This window comes from Chaetodon auriga, chromosome 5, assembly GCF_051107435.1.
Source record: "Chaetodon auriga isolate fChaAug3 chromosome 5, fChaAug3.hap1, whole genome shotgun sequence".
NCBI classification, from domain to species: domain Eukaryota; kingdom Metazoa; phylum Chordata; class Actinopteri; order Chaetodontiformes; family Chaetodontidae; genus Chaetodon; species Chaetodon auriga.
This window is the reverse complement of record NC_135078.1, coordinates 28,488,529-28,504,996: the sequence shown is the minus strand read 5'-3', so window position 1 is coordinate 28,504,996 and position 16,468 is coordinate 28,488,529. Positions and strand designations below refer to the sequence as shown.

The 16,468-nt window shown below is 50.1% G+C and overlaps 3 protein-coding genes across 4 annotated transcripts; 2 read left to right on the top strand and 1 right to left on the bottom strand.

Moving 5' to 3' along the window:
* Positions 1 to 590: 590 nt before the first annotated feature.
* Positions 591 to 5,624, top strand: hps4 (HPS4 biogenesis of lysosomal organelles complex 3 subunit 2). 2 transcript variants are annotated; one of them, XR_013077181.1, is made up of 13 exons: positions 591 to 911; positions 1,208 to 1,298; positions 1,384 to 1,527; positions 1,615 to 1,722; positions 1,856 to 1,972; positions 2,328 to 2,422; positions 2,497 to 2,569; positions 2,993 to 3,117; positions 3,251 to 3,830; positions 3,981 to 4,107; positions 4,206 to 4,232; positions 4,425 to 4,536; positions 4,805 to 5,624. XR_013077181.1 is itself a non-coding variant. In XM_076730666.1 (12 exons), the coding sequence occupies exons 1-12, from the start codon at positions 880 to 882 to the stop codon at positions 4,974 to 4,976; spliced, it is 1,776 nt and encodes a 591-aa protein (XP_076586781.1). In that variant the 5' UTR covers positions 591 to 879; the 3' UTR covers positions 4,977 to 5,624. The 2 variants fall into 2 exon arrangements, 1 of the variants encoding a protein (XP_076586781.1); XM_076730666.1 differs by lacking the exon at positions 4,206 to 4,232.
* A 287-nt stretch (positions 5,625 to 5,911) lies between these two features.
* On the top strand, positions 5,912 to 8,100 carry LOC143320764 (uncharacterized). The gene is made up of 3 exons (XM_076730667.1): positions 5,912 to 6,634; positions 7,293 to 7,437; positions 7,538 to 8,100. Exons 1-3 carry the CDS (start codon positions 6,160 to 6,162, stop codon positions 7,881 to 7,883), a joined length of 966 nt encoding a protein of 321 aa, XP_076586782.1. The 5' UTR covers positions 5,912 to 6,159; the 3' UTR covers positions 7,884 to 8,100.
* Positions 8,101 to 8,368: 268 nt separating this feature from the next.
* Positions 8,369 to 16,006, bottom strand: mlec (malectin). The gene is made up of 6 exons (XM_076730668.1): positions 15,810 to 16,006; positions 15,123 to 15,343; positions 14,529 to 14,707; positions 14,046 to 14,222; positions 11,905 to 11,962; positions 8,369 to 11,765 (listed from the first exon to the last, which is right to left on the bottom strand). Exons 2-6 carry the CDS (start codon positions 15,322 to 15,324, stop codon positions 11,521 to 11,523), a joined length of 861 nt encoding a protein of 286 aa, XP_076586783.1. The 5' UTR covers positions 15,325 to 15,343; positions 15,810 to 16,006; the 3' UTR covers positions 8,369 to 11,520.
* Positions 16,007 to 16,468: the final 462 nt, after the last annotated feature.

The following is a 16,468-nucleotide window of genomic DNA, read 5'->3' as shown; positions in this document are numbered from 1 at the left end:
GAAAAAGTGTTGCTGAATCCCTCTAAGACCAATTATATGTTAAAAAAAAAAAAAAAAAAAAAAAAAATCTGAGTTCAAACAGGACACATGATGTTGGTCCAGGTTTTTCTCTAACGGCAGTCACGTCAATCAGCTGATCAGCTGATCACAGCCAATCAGAGGCTGATCACGTTCTGATCAGAATCTATTCTTATGAATCTGACCTTCATCTTAACTCTGAATCAGAGAGAGATTCAGAGCTTTCAGAGGACAAATGTCAAATCTGTGGTCACAGACTGTCTGTCCCCCTCCAGAGGACAACCTCACCTGAACTCAGGTATTCATCAGTCAGCGTGTGTGAGGTGAAATAAACATCATGTCCAGCTTCTGTGAAGAAAACATTCAAAGTGATGTTTCAGGACAAATAAAACAAATAAATAAATGATAGATAAATGCGGGTTTTTATGAATGTTATGATCTAAAATGTGATCATTATGAGCTTCAGTAATAACATAATGAACAGTTAATTAGACTGTCAGAGCGGATTAAAACTTCAGACTGAACCGTGAACGTTTCTTTCTCTTTAAGCGCGTCTGGCGGAGCCGCTCTGCGCCAGTTTGTCCCTGCGCGCTCGCCGTACTTTCACATGACTTCCACTGCGTGTGACTGACCCGCATTCCTCACCGTCAGACTGACGAGCAGAAGCCAAACAGGGGCTGAAAACAGAGTCCTGACCTCCGACATTAACTCGGCGGAGTGTGAGCAGCTGATCCGCGGTGGTTGGGACCCGTCTAACACCTGAAACACTCCCGTCTTCAGCCTGGTGCTCGGATATTTCCACGGACTCTAGATAACTGATGACTGAGGAGCACTTGGCTCTTTCTGGGCTTCGTGTCGGTGATGGCTGAGCTTCTGCTGCCGGACTCAAGAAGGTAAGACGAGCTTAGACCCGGTCCCCGTCGAGCTGCAGCCTGCAGGATGGAGGACACCTCCACCCTCGGAACGATGCTCCATATGACCGCAAACCAAACACCAGTGTGTGTGTGTGCAGGAAACCTGACGTGCACGACGTGCTGCCTTCAGGGTCCATGCAGTGAGCACAGAGATGGAATAAAGCAGCAGCCTGAAGCGTTAACACACAGCTGCGCCCGTGTTTGCTGTCACGTCATTAAACGCCTCATGTTTGTGTGTGTGTGTGTGTGTGTGTGTGTGTGTGTGTGTCTTACAGGTGCACGTATTTCTTCCTCTACGATGGATCCAAAGTCAAAGAAGAAGGTGATCCGACAAGAGAGGGGATCTGCTACTTCTACCCTGAAGAGGTGTCAAACGGTCCATGCAGTCGTCGTGTCTTCGTGTTGGTTTGGTTGTGATTCCTGAGTGTTCATGTCCTGTGTCCTCTGTCAGACCCCTTTGGACAGACAGGAGCTGCTCTGTGGTCAGCTGGCGGGTGTCTGCCGCTGCGTCTCTGAACTCTCCTTCTCACCTGTTCGCGTCCTGAAGCTTCGCCGCAACAAGTTTGCGATCCGCATGAAGGACGACTTCTTCTGGGTGAGCGAGCTTCTCCGGACTTGACTTGGTCCTCAGCGTGAGTCTCAGACTGCCATTTTCTGGATGTCTTCTCGTTTGTCCTCCCAGGCTCTGGGCTGCTCAGCGGAGGTTCCCACCGTCAGCATCTGCGAGCTCCTGGATCAGCTCATAAACCTCTTCTGCTTCTACAACGGCTCCGTGCGACAGAGCTACCAGGTCAGGTCTCAGGCTGGTTTGAGTAAAGTCACCGAAAAGGAGAAACAATCCATCACGAAGCCAGCGGGCAGTTTGTTTTCTGTCACTTTAAAGGTTCTAAAAGTTGCTTGTTGTAATCTGAACTGTGCTGCAGCTGAACAGTCAGGAAGCTCTGGCCGCTCGATGGGCTCAGTACCTGTCACACCTGCAGTCAGGCTCCTCAGAGCTCCACCACATCTTCAGCTGCTTGAGGACCATTGACTCCACCAACGTACGTACAGCCAGTCGTCACAGTTCCACTTTCTCAGACAGGATGCGACTGTGTGTCAACGTCCTGTGGTGTTGTGCAAGTTCTCACAGTGACCTGACACACACACACACACACACACACACACACACACACACACACACATCTCTGCCTGTTGGCTGAACACAAAGTGTTTCTGGCCTGTTCACCTCCTGAAAGGTGAAGTTAGAGCTTACAGAGCACTGAGACACGTCAGGTCTGTCACATGACGCGATACAGAACACCTGAAAGACGTCACACACCAACATTCAGACAGTCTTTGTGTGCTGAGCTGGTGGAGTTGTTCCCTTGAACTAAAGGTTTTGGTTCTTGTCTTCAGGTTGATCCACTTCTGCTGCTCAAAGCCGCCCTCATCCTTCAGGCGTGTCAGCGCTGCCCTCTAGTGTTGGCAGGCTGCATCCTGTTCAGAGGAAGGTGAGCTGACGTTTTTCAACACTCTCTGAGAGTAACAGGTGTGGAAATCTGACTTTTCTGCCTTTTCCCTGCAGAGTTGTGAGCACACAGATGTTTCCTGAGCTCACGATGAAGGTGATGGTTCATGAGAGTGAAACTTACACAAAGGTAGGACATGATGGGGGACGCAGTGCCGTTCTGAAGCTTTTATCATCTCACTTTAATCAAATACTGAGAATAACAGAACTTTTATTTTGGTGAGAAGTTTCTCTGAAGCCTTTAAAAGGCCTTGACACACACTTCATGTGTCTGTCTGGAAGATGGTGGTAACAACTGATGTGGTTGGTCAGGTCTTAGTAACTTGTTAGCTTAGCTTAGCACAAACCAAAGTATGAACGCAGCAGTCTTTTGGGGGCGATGTTGTGGATTCATTCTCTAGAGCTGATGCAGCTTGTTAGCTTTGGAGGCTAGCTGTTCCCTCTGTCTCCACTATGTGTGCTAGGCTAAGCTAACCAGCTACATGCTCACAGTGCAGACATGAAGGTGGCATCTTGTCCGTTAACACAAGCTGCTGTTTCAACGTTGATGCAGGTGCAGAGGCCCTGTGGACAGAGCAGCTCCAGCTCGTTCGGCGACGCCGTCACCTCCACCACCGTGTTCCTGACCGTGTCTGAACTTCAGCACCTGCAGTCCGTCCCCGTCGACACAGATTTCAGGTAGCGTCTCCGCCTCCTGAGCCTCGGTCACTTTGTTTACTGAAGATACTTCATTTACACAAACACCTTGAAACAGGAACATCTGATCAGTCAGTCATCAGTGTAACATCTCAAACTGTTTTTTACCCTCCAGTTTCCAGTCGACCCCCCTCAAAGACACTCCCCCAGCGAAGACCCGCCTGTCCAGAACGTTGTCCGACATGCCCTCCACTGAGTCCGACCCATCTGACCCAGGTTCCTCCCAGTCTCCCCTGAAGGTGTCGGACAGCTCCGCGTTCAGTCCGGTTCCACCGCAGAGCAGCGCTGATCCGCCCGAGCCTCCTCTCTCAAACGGAAAACATGAAGAAGAGGAGGAGGCGCTGCAGGAGGCGCTGCAGGAGGCACTGCAGGAGTCGTGTTATCACAGTTTTCATAGCCATGGAGACGCAGAGAGTCAGCTGCTTAACGAAGGAGACGCGTCCGGGTTTGACGACAATGTAGGAGAGACGGCTTGCGGGACAGTGTTTGACTTCAGAGGGGCCGAGTCTGAGAAGGAAGGGTCGAGCAGAGGAGGCCACACGGCAGAGAGTGGAGCTCCTCCTCTGTGCTGCGGTGCCTTTGAGGAGAGTCCACTGGTTCCCATGAGGCTGTACATGCACCGGGTGAAAGGCCTGGTCCTGGCTCTGCTGGTGGAGCCTCACTTCTTGACTGACACAGCTTCTATGGAGGAAGTGGTGAGAAACAGCTGATAACGGTCACTTCTCTTATTTCTGATACTGAACGTCTGTGAGTGCAGACACTTCCGCAGCGTCCGCCTCCATCATAAAGCCTCTGTGCTGCTCCTGTATGCTTCTGTCAGCTCTTCTTCTGTGGTTTGTGTGCAGTATCACAGCAGCCTGGCGTCACTCAACGGACTGGAGGCCCATTTGAGGACCATCTCTCCGGTGGCCCCCGGAGCTCCAGGACCTTACGTCTTTGCCCATTTTGACTGCGTTCAGAGCACTCTGACAGGTGAGGCTCCGCCATCGTTCCCTCTGACTCTCTTTGTGCTTATCTCGGCTCGCTCTGCTTCCTTTTTTCTCATATTTCTGACTTTCTGTCTTTTCCAGTTTCCCAGCTTTCACTTTCCTTCTAGAGTGAGTACACGCTCTTCCGCCCTCCGTCTCTACCTGGGCACAGCGGGGGGTTTGCTAGTTTATATTTGTCTTTGCATGAGCTAACGGCTAATTAGTGAGACTGTGATCAGCATTCCTTTGTGCAGCAGGCATGCCGGCCAGGTTAATGCGCCGCCGTGGTACAGAGTCTCTTCTCATTGTGTGTCTCTGCAGCCAACCTGTCTGCTCGACCAGGGGGAGCCCCGGAGCGTCCTTTTGTGAGAGCCACATCACTTCTCCACTCGCATTTCTGTGACACTGAAACTCTGCAGGAGGCTATTATCAGGTCAGCACGGCCGTGACGTGGTGCTGGTGGTGGTTGGGGGGTTTCTCGTCATTTCACAGCAGTAGAAGTCGGGGGTGGGGGGGCTGGATCTGTCAGTTGGTCCTGTTTATCATCACATCCCACCACGCTCCTCCTGCACTTACGTCGATCACACTCGCGTTTACTGCAGCTCTGTCGTGACGTTTCCTCGTGGTTTCACTCTTGTCTGCTGTGTGTCCTTCTTCTGGAATATGTTGACATGTAAATTCGTGGGACGTCTTCTCTGCAGGAGCGCTGGAGCTGCGGTGTATGGAACCCGCAGCGTGGCTCAGGAGACTTACTTCCAGCAGCACGGCGGGTCGCTGAGGAACTCGGGCATCCCAAACCACCAGGACAGCGCCTTCTCTCTGCCCAGCAAGGCCCGGCACAGACTGCTGAAGCACGGCGTCAACCTGCTGTGACCGGAGCGCCGCGCCGCCCCGGAGGAGCGCTTTGTTAAACGCTGGAGCCGCCCTGTGAGTAACCTGAAAATCAGCAGAGGAAATGTGAGCATGAGCTGCTGTGGTTTACCTGCTGTACGATGAAACCTGATGGAGTCGTATTCGTCCTAGTTTACATGTTTCAGCCTGTTTTAGGACATTTTGTCCATGTTTTATTCCTGTTAAAACACTTTTCCTTTTGTATCTCCAACAGATTTTACAGCCTTTTCTTTTCAGTTATTTCCCTTCAGTCATGTCTCCAATGCAGCAAATGGAATAATTCTGCTTCATTTAACAGGAACTTTACATTAAAGCCATGTAAAATCTTTCTACTCTTTAACTTAGTGTATTTGTACAGATTCATGCTTTTTTTTGCTGCACATTCTGCAAAGCTGCTGGTTTCTAACACAGATTTCTAGAATAATCTAAAATAGTTTCTATTAAAAGGTCTATTTATTTCAAATCCTCTCTTTGGTAAAATGTGTTATTTAACTACTCGTCTGTCAGATCTGCTGTTTGTTCCCTTCAAAGTGTCATTTATTAAAAATATGTGTATGATATTGCTGAGCAGAGATGCGCTGTGATTTGCTGCATAGCTGGTGGAAATTAAATGAACACATGATCCTCTCAGCGTTGAGTCTTTTGTAAATGCTTGTTTCAAACCACGGGGGCTGCACGGCCTTGTTAGAGCCATCAGCGGCCTGTGTGTGACCCTGCAGGCCGGCCCATTGTTTTCCACCTCGGCCTTAATGTTTGAGAATGGTTCCAGCGGGCCTGCAGGACGCGCGCGGGGCTGTTTGAAAAGCCAAACATGCTCATAACATGTTATTATTCACGTTCTGTCTCAATGTTTCTGTGTCGTAAATAGGCTCGTTGTTGATGATCCAGATCTGGAGTCATTAGAGTCATTAGCTAAGAGCAGCTGAATGTGAATGGATGGGGTCGGCGCTCTTCGGGGCGCCTCATTATGCACGCGCATTAAAAGAAAGCAGTGGGGGGTAAATGGGTGGTTAAAGGCACGAACAAAAAGAGGGGCAGGGTCTGTGAGGAGGGTCAGGATTCAAATTCTAAGTGCTGAGATGTGCCCATTGTCAGCGGGGTATATAGCAGGCGATCAGACTCGGCGGACGGACAGTTTGGAGAGTTGGCCCCGCGGACAAGCTCAATGTTTTCATCGGTGAAGATCCACAGGCCTCGGCTTAGAAACACCACCATGGCCGCCGCGCACTGGACTTGGATTGCTCTGTTTCTTCTCTCAGTGATGACACGTGACAGTGGAGTACTCGGTCGCGCGGCAGGCACGCTGGGATTTCTGACACAGTCGTCGAAACCTGCAGCGGAATCCTCCGGATCAACTTTACGCACGGACGCGCTGACGCGGTGGAGGCGCGGGATCACGGACACGCACCGGGAGCGGTGCGCGGAGCTGGCGGCGCCTTGGCAGGAGAACACACAAGGAGCTCCAGAGGAGGACGCAACCCTGCTGCAGCTCCGCGTTCGGCCCTTTTCCCCGAGAGCCTCCCGCGGCCTGGTGTTCCCCGGAAAATCTCTTTTCAGCTTCGTCCGGCGGGTTTACCACTGCTGTCAGCAGGGCCCGAGCTGCAGGAGCGTCAAAGGGATACAAGGCCGCCTGAGAGGAGGTAAGACACAGTAGATCCAGCGCAAACACGAGCTTTTCTCTGTTACTGTTGAGCTGAAAGTGACGTTGTGATGTTTGGTCCAGAGAAACGGGCCGCAGGGGCCCCTGATGGGGGACAGCAGGTTTATTTTCCACGTAGTTGATCCACTAAAAGCAGCTCAGCTCATCATAATGTGACCAGCAGCTGAACTGTGCGCCCAGACCTCTGCTGTTTGACATGAACTACGTCAGAGAAAGAGCAGCACGAAAAAAATTCTCTACCAGATTCACTCATTCAGGTGATGACGTGAGCGTGGCGTTCAGGTGTCTGAGCACACAGGCGGACGTCAGCTTTGCAAAGATAACATTTATCAACCAAAAATGGCTTTTGAAGATAGAAACGTGCACGATCCCGGTGAAGCTCGTCAGGTGAGCATTCACGGAGATGAATGAGTGTGTGATGAGCAGCATGAAGCGCCACACGGTGCAGGCTGGTGTGTCTGAGGCGGTTCGGAGGACGCTGATGTTCATTAATGCAGCTGCGTTCAGGATCACGTCATGTGAGCGGCTTCATGTCCTGCTGCCACGTTAACGAGGCGTTCGGGCTGAACATCACCAGAGCGGGTCCTGACATGAGTTCATGTTCTGTTCTGACAGACTCTCCTCCTCCTCCTCCTCAGGTACAGATGTGGAGTTTCTCCTCTCCAGGGAGATTTTATCACTGGCAGTGAAGAACGCAGAGCTCCACCTCCAACTCTCCAACCCCCAGCATCTGGAGATCCACCCTGTGATTTCGTCTCTGGCAAAGCGTGACCTCCCCACGAGGTAAAACCCAAAAGCTTCATGTCAGTCAAAGCCTCCTGCAGGCTGGGGGTGTCTGGGGGTCTCGGGCCTGGCTGTAACCCTTGTGTCTGTCTTCCTTCAGGTTCAGTTTGTGGTCACGGGGCAACACGGTGGAGCTCAGAGTGGATCTGCTGTTCCTGTTCCAGAGTCTACAGGAGGCGGCGGGTGGTGCTGGAGGGGGTCCCGGCTTGGTGAACATGCGGCGGGCGGGGTTTTCTTCCAGGGGGGATCCACCAGGAGGAAAGCCCGCCTCAGGGGCTCTGCAGGACACCGCCGGCGACGTGTGGGGGGATGAGGTAGCCGACACGCTGCCTGCTGTGGAGCTGGGCCTGGTCCTGGGCTGCAGTCGGGCTGGATCCGGGGTCCCCTGTGGAACCGGTGGAGTTCACCTGTCGCACACACCTTTCATGGCTGTGTACCACAGGTGAGGTCTGGACCGGACGCTGCATGGACACATTTGACCTGCCCAATCATCCGCCGTCTCAAAGCTCAAAGGAAATGATGCACTTCAACATCAAATCTATTAATTTATGAATGTTTTCTTTCTTTGCTAAATATATATTTGTGTGTAAATAGTGAATATGAGATACTGTAACTTTATGAGTCGTTCTTTGGTTATTAAAGCGAAGCCGACTGTCCACTTTGTTCAGCTGTGTCCCTCTTTTGGATGTTCTGAGCCCGACACCTTTGAGACATGCGTTTCTATTTAAAGAGGCTTTCACAGTTGGTGGAAAAGGTGGGAAAAACAACACCTGGACAGGCAAAGGGCCTGCACATGTGCCGCGACCCGGCTGAACCCAGCTCCTCTGTTTATCACACGTTTCAGGTGCTCAGGATTAAAAGGCTTCACTGTGAGGATGGACGGCACAGACTCAAAGCCAGCGTTGGAGTGGAAGAACAGCAGCAACACATTCTGATAAAATAGCACATTTATTAAAAAGAGACAGCATTTATCAGCATTTCCCATGTTGCAGAAATTTGCCACATCTGAGAAAGATCCCCAACACATCTCTCAGTCCACCTGCTGCTGCCTACGGCCCCCAGGGGCCACTTCTTTATCCGACATGTTGTCTGTACAGTAGGACTCGTATTGAAGCACACACTCAGCCTCGCGCGCTCGGACCGCTGGCGGGCCTCGGCGGGCGTCGTGTGTGCGGCCCGCTGCTCGGACGGCGTCTCGCTGTTCGAATTCGTCTCAGTTTAAATTCACACGTTCAGTTGCTTTGAAAACGAGAAACAAGGAGAAGAAGCGACGAGCTGAAAATGGTCATCTCAAACAAATTTACAGTAATTACAGCAATTAAAATGACTGTTTTCGGGTGGGGCTGGGCGTCGGGGGGGGGGGTGTGATGACGAGACGTGTTCGCTTCCCCAGGACAGAAGCTTCACGTTAAAGACACCGTGTTTGATCTGATGGACAGACGGCAAATCTTTGGTTCTCATGTGGAGAAAAGAAAAGGCATCAGAGCCGATCTTCATTCCACTCAGTTCATTCTGTCATTCGAGGGTGAAAACGGCTGGTGGGGAGGTGAACACATGAGGGATCAGACGGCGTGACAGACACCGTTCAGCTGGTTTCTGATTGGCTGTGCTCCTGGACATTAATTCTGCGTGGAATGAAAATCTGACCCTGAAAGGTGTTTAACAGAGAGGGAACGAGAAGAGGCTGATGTGATGCGAGCCAACAAAAGAGCAACCTCAAGGCGGGCGATGGTAAAGCACAATGTATTCAATAATTCAAGGCAACAGAGACACACACACACACGCACGCACACGCACGCACACACACACACACACACACACAGACGATTTAAAATACATGAGGCAGTGCAAAATGTCACACCAATAAAATATCACGTTTTAAAAACTCAAAACAGATCCTGAGGAAAAAATTCAAACACACAAATCCAAGCGTATTATAAAACATCTCCGATCGCCCGCTGATTTAAATTAGACAGAACAGAATGGAAGATCCCACATTTTCAGACATAATCTCATTTATTTGACTCTCTGACAGTCAGCTCGTCTGGCTGCCTGCTAAAACCTTTTATACTCTGTACCATCAACCGTTCCTCCCCAGAAGAAAGGCCACGACGTCTTCCTCAGGAGAAAATTAAAAACACCCGAACGCCTCGGCCACAGCACAGAAGTGATGAGGACAAAACGAGCCACGCCGCCAACGGCGTGACCTTGTACCTTATATACAGACGCAGCTGTGAAGACGCACAGAGGAACAGAAGACGGTGACTTTGGTGCTGAATTAAATGAACTTTTTGCATCTTTTCAGAGGAGAATAAAGGTGCCTACATGGTCTTAAACATGAGTTAACAACTTAAAAAATAAAAGAAAGAAAAGCAAGAAAACCCACAAAATCGACCAACTGACTGAATTTTTTCTGGCACTAGCTTCTCGCCCAGCATCGATCACAACGGGGAGGAGAATCGAGAAGGAAGGATCCACAGCACCTGAATTATTAACCGTTCTTCAAGTACTGCATATGGCAACAGCAATACTGGTGGGGGGGGGTCAGGGGACGTTTAAGATGCATTAGTGAAACAGGCCGAGTTACAAAATCGTCCTTGGAGTCGAGCTCAGCACTTAAGGGACGTAACCAGATACATAAACAGGAGGGTTCACAACACGACGCCACTAAAATGAGGAACAAAGCTGCTTTTCAGCCCGTGTGGAAGCAGGAGGAGAGTCATCGTCCAGGAGAGGCCACTCGACACAAAGACGACTCTGGTAACGGAAAAAAGGCTCAACGACAAAAACCTGTCCCCAGTTTGTTCCATCGAGTCAAAGATCAGAACAAGCAGCTTCAAAACGGACGACGGGCAACAAAACGGTTGAGTGTGCTGAGAAGGCTGAAGGGAAGCGACAGACAGGATCATTATGGGATAAAGACTTCGTCCCGGCGTGTCGCTGCAGGTGGAAGGACCAAACGACGCCGCCACGCTCAGCTTCAGGTAACACAAAGGGCTGAAGTTCGCGGCCCGCCAGCGTCAAACACACACGTTTGCGACAGAACGCCCATTTCAATCACGAGCCACAAACGCATCACAGAGCCGCGAACAGGCCGCCAGGTAACAAACTAAAACAAGACATTCTTTGGTGAAACAAAAAGGCAGACATGCATGAATGATGAATAGAAAAGGCAAACGATGAAGCAGAGATCCTGACTGACTGACTGACGGCAGCTGAAGCTGACAGCTGTGACGTCTTTACTAAGAGGAGCTGTCAGAGGTTCATCTCCCTCTGTCAGCTTAAAATGGGTCCTTGAATCAAAGAAAGGACTCTGTGATCACCGCTGAGGACACTTTCAGGGCCCTGAATCAGTATTTGGTGGGAGAACGCAAACACGCCTGTCATGCATCGCCACACAAAACCGACCAATAGAATTCACATAAAGGCAGACTGATCAAACGGCAGCTGGTTGGACACAGATTACTTTCTTCTTCTATGGCAAGTAGATGATGGCACGTCGACAGGATGAGCTACAGCCGAGCGGAAAGACACGAAAATGTGAGAAAGAAATGGCAACTGCATCTCCACCAACCGTCTGACGTTCGGTTCTATTTGACCAATTTCTAAGGAGCACCGTGTCCAATCAGAAGGGAACGCGTCCGACCAGACGCTGAGCGCGGACGTCAAACAGAGACCGCCTCCGTGCTACAGCCAGTAGAAAACAAGGCTTTTAGTTTCGACCAATCGCTCCTGAGCAGCTGCTGGAACTGGAAAGACCGGCACGTGAAGCGCTGCCGGCCTGTGGGTGGAAATGACTGACACTGTTCATCAGAGGTGGATGCGAACACATTCACAGAGAAGCGCAGCGCACTCGTCCTCGTGTCCTCGTCCCTCCTCGGCGGCGCTTGCTTCGTCGCCCGGCGGCTTCCTGAAAAGTTATTGTCTCTTTTTGTCCTCCGTCGTAATGATTTTCTCTCCTGTGTTTATGCTTTTACCTGTGCTGCTGTTGTCACCTGGACCCCCCCTCTCCCCCTCCCTCCCTCTCTCTTCATAGTCCTGTCTGTTCGACGTCTCGGCGGCGGCGGCGGCGGCGGCGGCGGCTCACAGCCTGCAGAGGCAGAACAGCGTTGGGATGAACACCCCGAACGCCACCAGGATGGGAAACATGAGGCTGCTGTTGTCGGCTGCGTACGGGTTTGGCGTTCTGGGGCCTGACTGGACCCTGTACTTGGAACCTGCTGGGACCTTTTTCTTCCCACCTTCCTCGCCTCCCTCGCTGTCCTCCTCTTCCTCCTCCTCGTCCTCATGCTTCTCCAAGCCGGGGTGGGGTTGAAGTTTTGGCACATCTGTTCAGGACAACGGAGAGCGAGGTCAGTCCAAATCACACAGATGTCAACACGACCAAGTCGACAAATACGTGCTAAATGCTAACGTCTGACTGAGCGACGTGCTCAAATCCAGCCAACATACAGACTCAGGACTCACCTTCTAATGTCCCCTTCATCACATAGAGGGCGCAGACTTTGGGGTTGTCATAGTAACCCTGGAACACAGAGAACATCAGTGAAACAGCAGAGAACTGAGCCAACGTGACTTAACACTGAACTGCTTAGCTTAGCACGACGCTCAACGTGACACAAACAGTCATTAAAATGCCTTCCTGCTCCGTTTGTGCTCTAAATTTATCACGGCGTGCAGGTGGATTTCCGCTGGACAGGCAGGAAGTGCACAACAGACGCCTGCGTGTCCCACTTTCATGTTTTCACGCTAACGTAGAAAGAATAAAAAGGAGAAAGAGGTCACTGCAGACCAACTTCTGTGGAGTTTGACGCCCTACAAAGTTAGCCTCCAGCCACATGTTCTACAAACCCACAGGCAAAATCTTTCAAGCAAAGGCCTTTCAGGGAATACTGATCATCCAGAAGAGAAAAACACATCATCCTATGGCCTGCAGGAGCCGCCTCACTGTGTGTGAGCGGCTCCCAAACCACACGATCAACAGTCCTCTCTGACTGACGTCCATCAGCAGAGAAAACAAGTGCTGACAGCTGAAAGTCACTCTGTGGCAACAACCACACGTAATAACACACCTCAGTTTGGGGCTTTTTGTTAAGTATTCCTAATGTAGTCGCGGGTATTTTCACCAAGTCTCACAGCAGCAGATGAAATGAAACCATCCTCCATTTCTGCACCGCACGGCCAATGAAAAGTCACGCCAACAGACGACAGATGAAACCACAAACACACGCGGCTGCAGGAAGTGTTGATGTTGGACAAAGTGAAGTGAAGACACTTGAACCAAATCACCGAAGAGCACCGCCGCTGCAGGCAGGAGGTGACAGACGTGTGACGAGCCGGGACAGAACCACCGAGCTCGTCACAAAGACAGAGACAGATCGACGTGATGCATTCAAGGTCCTCAGAGTTTGCTCAGAGCCTGACTACAGACTCCAGTCATCCAACCTAAACAGCACGACTGCTCGTGACCAACAACTTTCTGGATGTTGCAGTGGTTCATCCTAAATCAAAGCAAGCAGCAACCAGATCTACAAGAAATGGAAATGAAGGCGACCAACTTGAAAAACAGGTAAATCGAAGACAAACTGGACTCTGATTCACAGACAGGAGCTGTTTGGTGAGAAGTGCAGAGCAAAGGTAACTGCTGCTCCACATGTCAGTCATTTGCATGGCTCATACACTCCAGCTGGCTGCCAACAGCCCTTTCAGACTCTGGTTTCATTATGGAAATGTGCTGTCGCTTTTACATGTCGCTCTCATGTTCGAATAAGTCCCACGCACCACTTTCCTGTACAAATGATGAAAGTCATATCCCACACGGCTCACGCCTGAGAGGAAAGGCGTCATATTAAGGGTTCAACATTTAGGAAAATCCTCTTATTAACTTCATTATGTCTCATCTGTTTGATGCACAAAAAGCCAAAGTGTAAAAACGACCACTGACTGTCTTTACATAGACCAAACAAACCAGACACAATGTGTTTTATGGGTGCTGACAGGCGGACTTTGTTACCTTTGGACAGAACCTGGTTAGCCGTTTCCACTCTTTATGCTAAGCTAAGCAGCTGCTGTAGCTTCATATTTAATAGACAAGAAAATTTAAACAGTCAGAGAATAATCATATTTCTCAAAATGTCCATCTGTAGCTTCATCAGGAGATTTGTTCTTACTGTTCCTGGAGCAGTTATTTATGTGACGATGCTGCTGATCATCGTCATCCTAAAATGATAAAACACTAAAGGAACTAAATGAAACTCTTGCTGTCACTGTTGGAATGTGAGCGCCATGATACGAAGTTTTCAGTTCTGCTTCTCTAACCTACAATCATTGTACATCAACACGACAGGAACAAATCTAACCAGAAAATCAACGTTTTCTCAGATCAGAGCCATCGCTCTGTGAATGACATCGCAGCAGTCGACGTTTATGAAGGATCTGCTCCTGCTTTACGTTCCGCTCAACCAAACTGTTTGAACAAGACGAACGATTCAGGGAGCAGGTGAATGCTATTGTTAGCTGTTGTAATAAGTGTTAAAGGAAGCGAACGGCACTCCCACATGACGACAGCACCCAGAAACTTCTCAGAAAATCAAATACAAGCAGCTCACCTTTACAAACTCCACAGTGAGCTTGCCGTTGAAGGTGGACACCTCTCCCTGCACACTCAGCTTGCCACGTCGAATAGAGAAGGGGACGATCTCATCGTGAGCCGTGCTGTGACCCACTCGATCGAAGATATCCAGGTCCTTCACCACCACATGGCCGTTTAGACGGACGTCAAACACCTGGAAAAACATATTCCCTGAAGATTAACGGCTAATCCACACACACGCACGCAAACACACACACACACACAGCCTTACACTCATGGTGCTATCAGCACTGAGTACAACTACACGCCTTTCAGAGCGAATCTGATCTGAACACAGTGAAGTACGTCAGCACATGCAAAGTTGAAACGAAGCACAAATTTAAAAAACACGCTCAGTGCATTCATTGTCCATTAAAACTGTGACACCTTCATTAAACACACACACACACACACACACACACACTACACAAGAATGTATCTGAGTCTTTAATCGTCATACCTTCTGCTGTGACTGGGCGAAGTACACTTCTGCATACTTCATTACTAGTATATAGTCTCCTTCCTCACGAATGGGAATATCATATCCAAAAGTGTCCTCGTTGTAGCGCTCTGTCTGATACAGGATCTGGTCCTCTGGACTGGAGCGCAGTATTGGCAGACGCACTCCATAATCAGATGCTACAGAGGAGAACAGCATCAGGTTCAGGGGGCTTTGCTCACAGGACCATCATTAATTAGCTGCATGACTGGAAAACTGATCATGTTTTCGATGAAGCAAAGCAGCAAAATCAAGCCGATCGCAATTACGGATCTCTGTCTCAAAACTGGATCCAAGAGCGGGTCTCCAGTGGATCTGATATATCATCACCTGCTTCCTCCACGCGCTGAGAGGGGCGGAGCTGCGCTCCTCTGTGCTGACTCCTCATTAGTTTGTGGTTACATGCGGAAGCCAGAGCATGCAGAGCTTTCTGCTGAAATGTCTGTTCCTCTGAGGAGCAGCTTGTACCTTCACAATGTCACTCTCTGCAGCACCTTACAGGCGAAGCCCTGAGACACTCATTTAAGCATTTAACCGCTGATAACGTCGACTCACCTTTGCCAAGCTTTCCTTCCAACGGGTCCTTTTTGAAGTGAATACCGTGCACGTCTACATGTGCTTCACCCCCGGCATTTACAGCCCAGATTACCCGTTCAGCGAGACTGGGGCCCCCGCCGTCCGCCCAGCACTGCTCCGCCAGCAGCGACAGCACCGCTGCGACCAGCCCGACGAGGAGCTGCGCCGTGACCCGCTGCATCGCCACACACAGCCCGGTCCTGCACACCCACAGACAGACAGACAGACAGACAGACAGACTCGGTATCTGCTTGGCTGCAGCACAAACTCAGTTACTGTACGGAAGTAACCCCTCCACATTTAACATTAACCACATATGGTTAGCTAGCGAAAGCAGCTAGCCAGCTTGTCTTGATGACATGCAACATGATATCTGTGACTTAGCCAGCATGCTAACGTTAACAGCACCAGTACCGGCAGTGGCATTAGCACAAAAGCTCACACAGACCCACAAAATGACACAGGAATCATAAACAAGTATCTTAGCTCAGTGTTATCAAATTCATGGTACACCGCCTGTGTTTTAGGCAAACATTCAAAGACAAGGAGAAATTAGCAGTGAGTAACGCTGGTCGATCAGGCTAGCTAAGTTAGCTAACCTACCTGTCTAACCAGAAATACTTGGTCTGTGGGAGCCCGGCTAACGTTAATGGACATGTCTCTTACCTTCCCCTTCAACAAATGTCTTCAGCCCGTCTTTGGCCAATGTGTGAGCTTGTCTCTGCTGATACAGTCTCACCAGGTGGTCGTCCACTGTAAGGTAACTTCTCTGAGTGCAGATAATCTCAGTCACCGGTGGCCACAGCCTGTTACACTGACTTTCATTCAATGTGTGCCTCCACAGCAGCGGCTGCTCTGCTAGCGACAGCGGCTGGCAGTTTGCAGGAGGCGGGACGGCGCAACCTAACCTGAGGCTTCCTACAGCCAATCAGCGATAACGCTCTGTCGAATCACACACTCCTGCTGATTTCCGCTGAGCACCGCTTCACACCAGAGACCAATCACGTCGTGCTTTGTCATAACAATGTACAAATGACTAGAATATCATAAGTCACATCTGATGAGGGCTGTAAACAGTTTATGCTCACATTCAGCACTGATTGACGGACACGAGCAGGCGGAAGCCCTCTGTCTTCTTTCCACGTCAAGTGAGGGTTTGGGCAGTTTCGCTCCCTGGGTTTAGCCTCACAGGCAGCAGCTCCAGTGTACGTACACACCCCCTCCTCTACACAAAATCACAGATCTAACGTTAATCATCCACAACCAGAAAGATTACCGTTTATATTGTACAGCTAGTTCAGTTTTAAGTTAAGAGCTAAATTAAA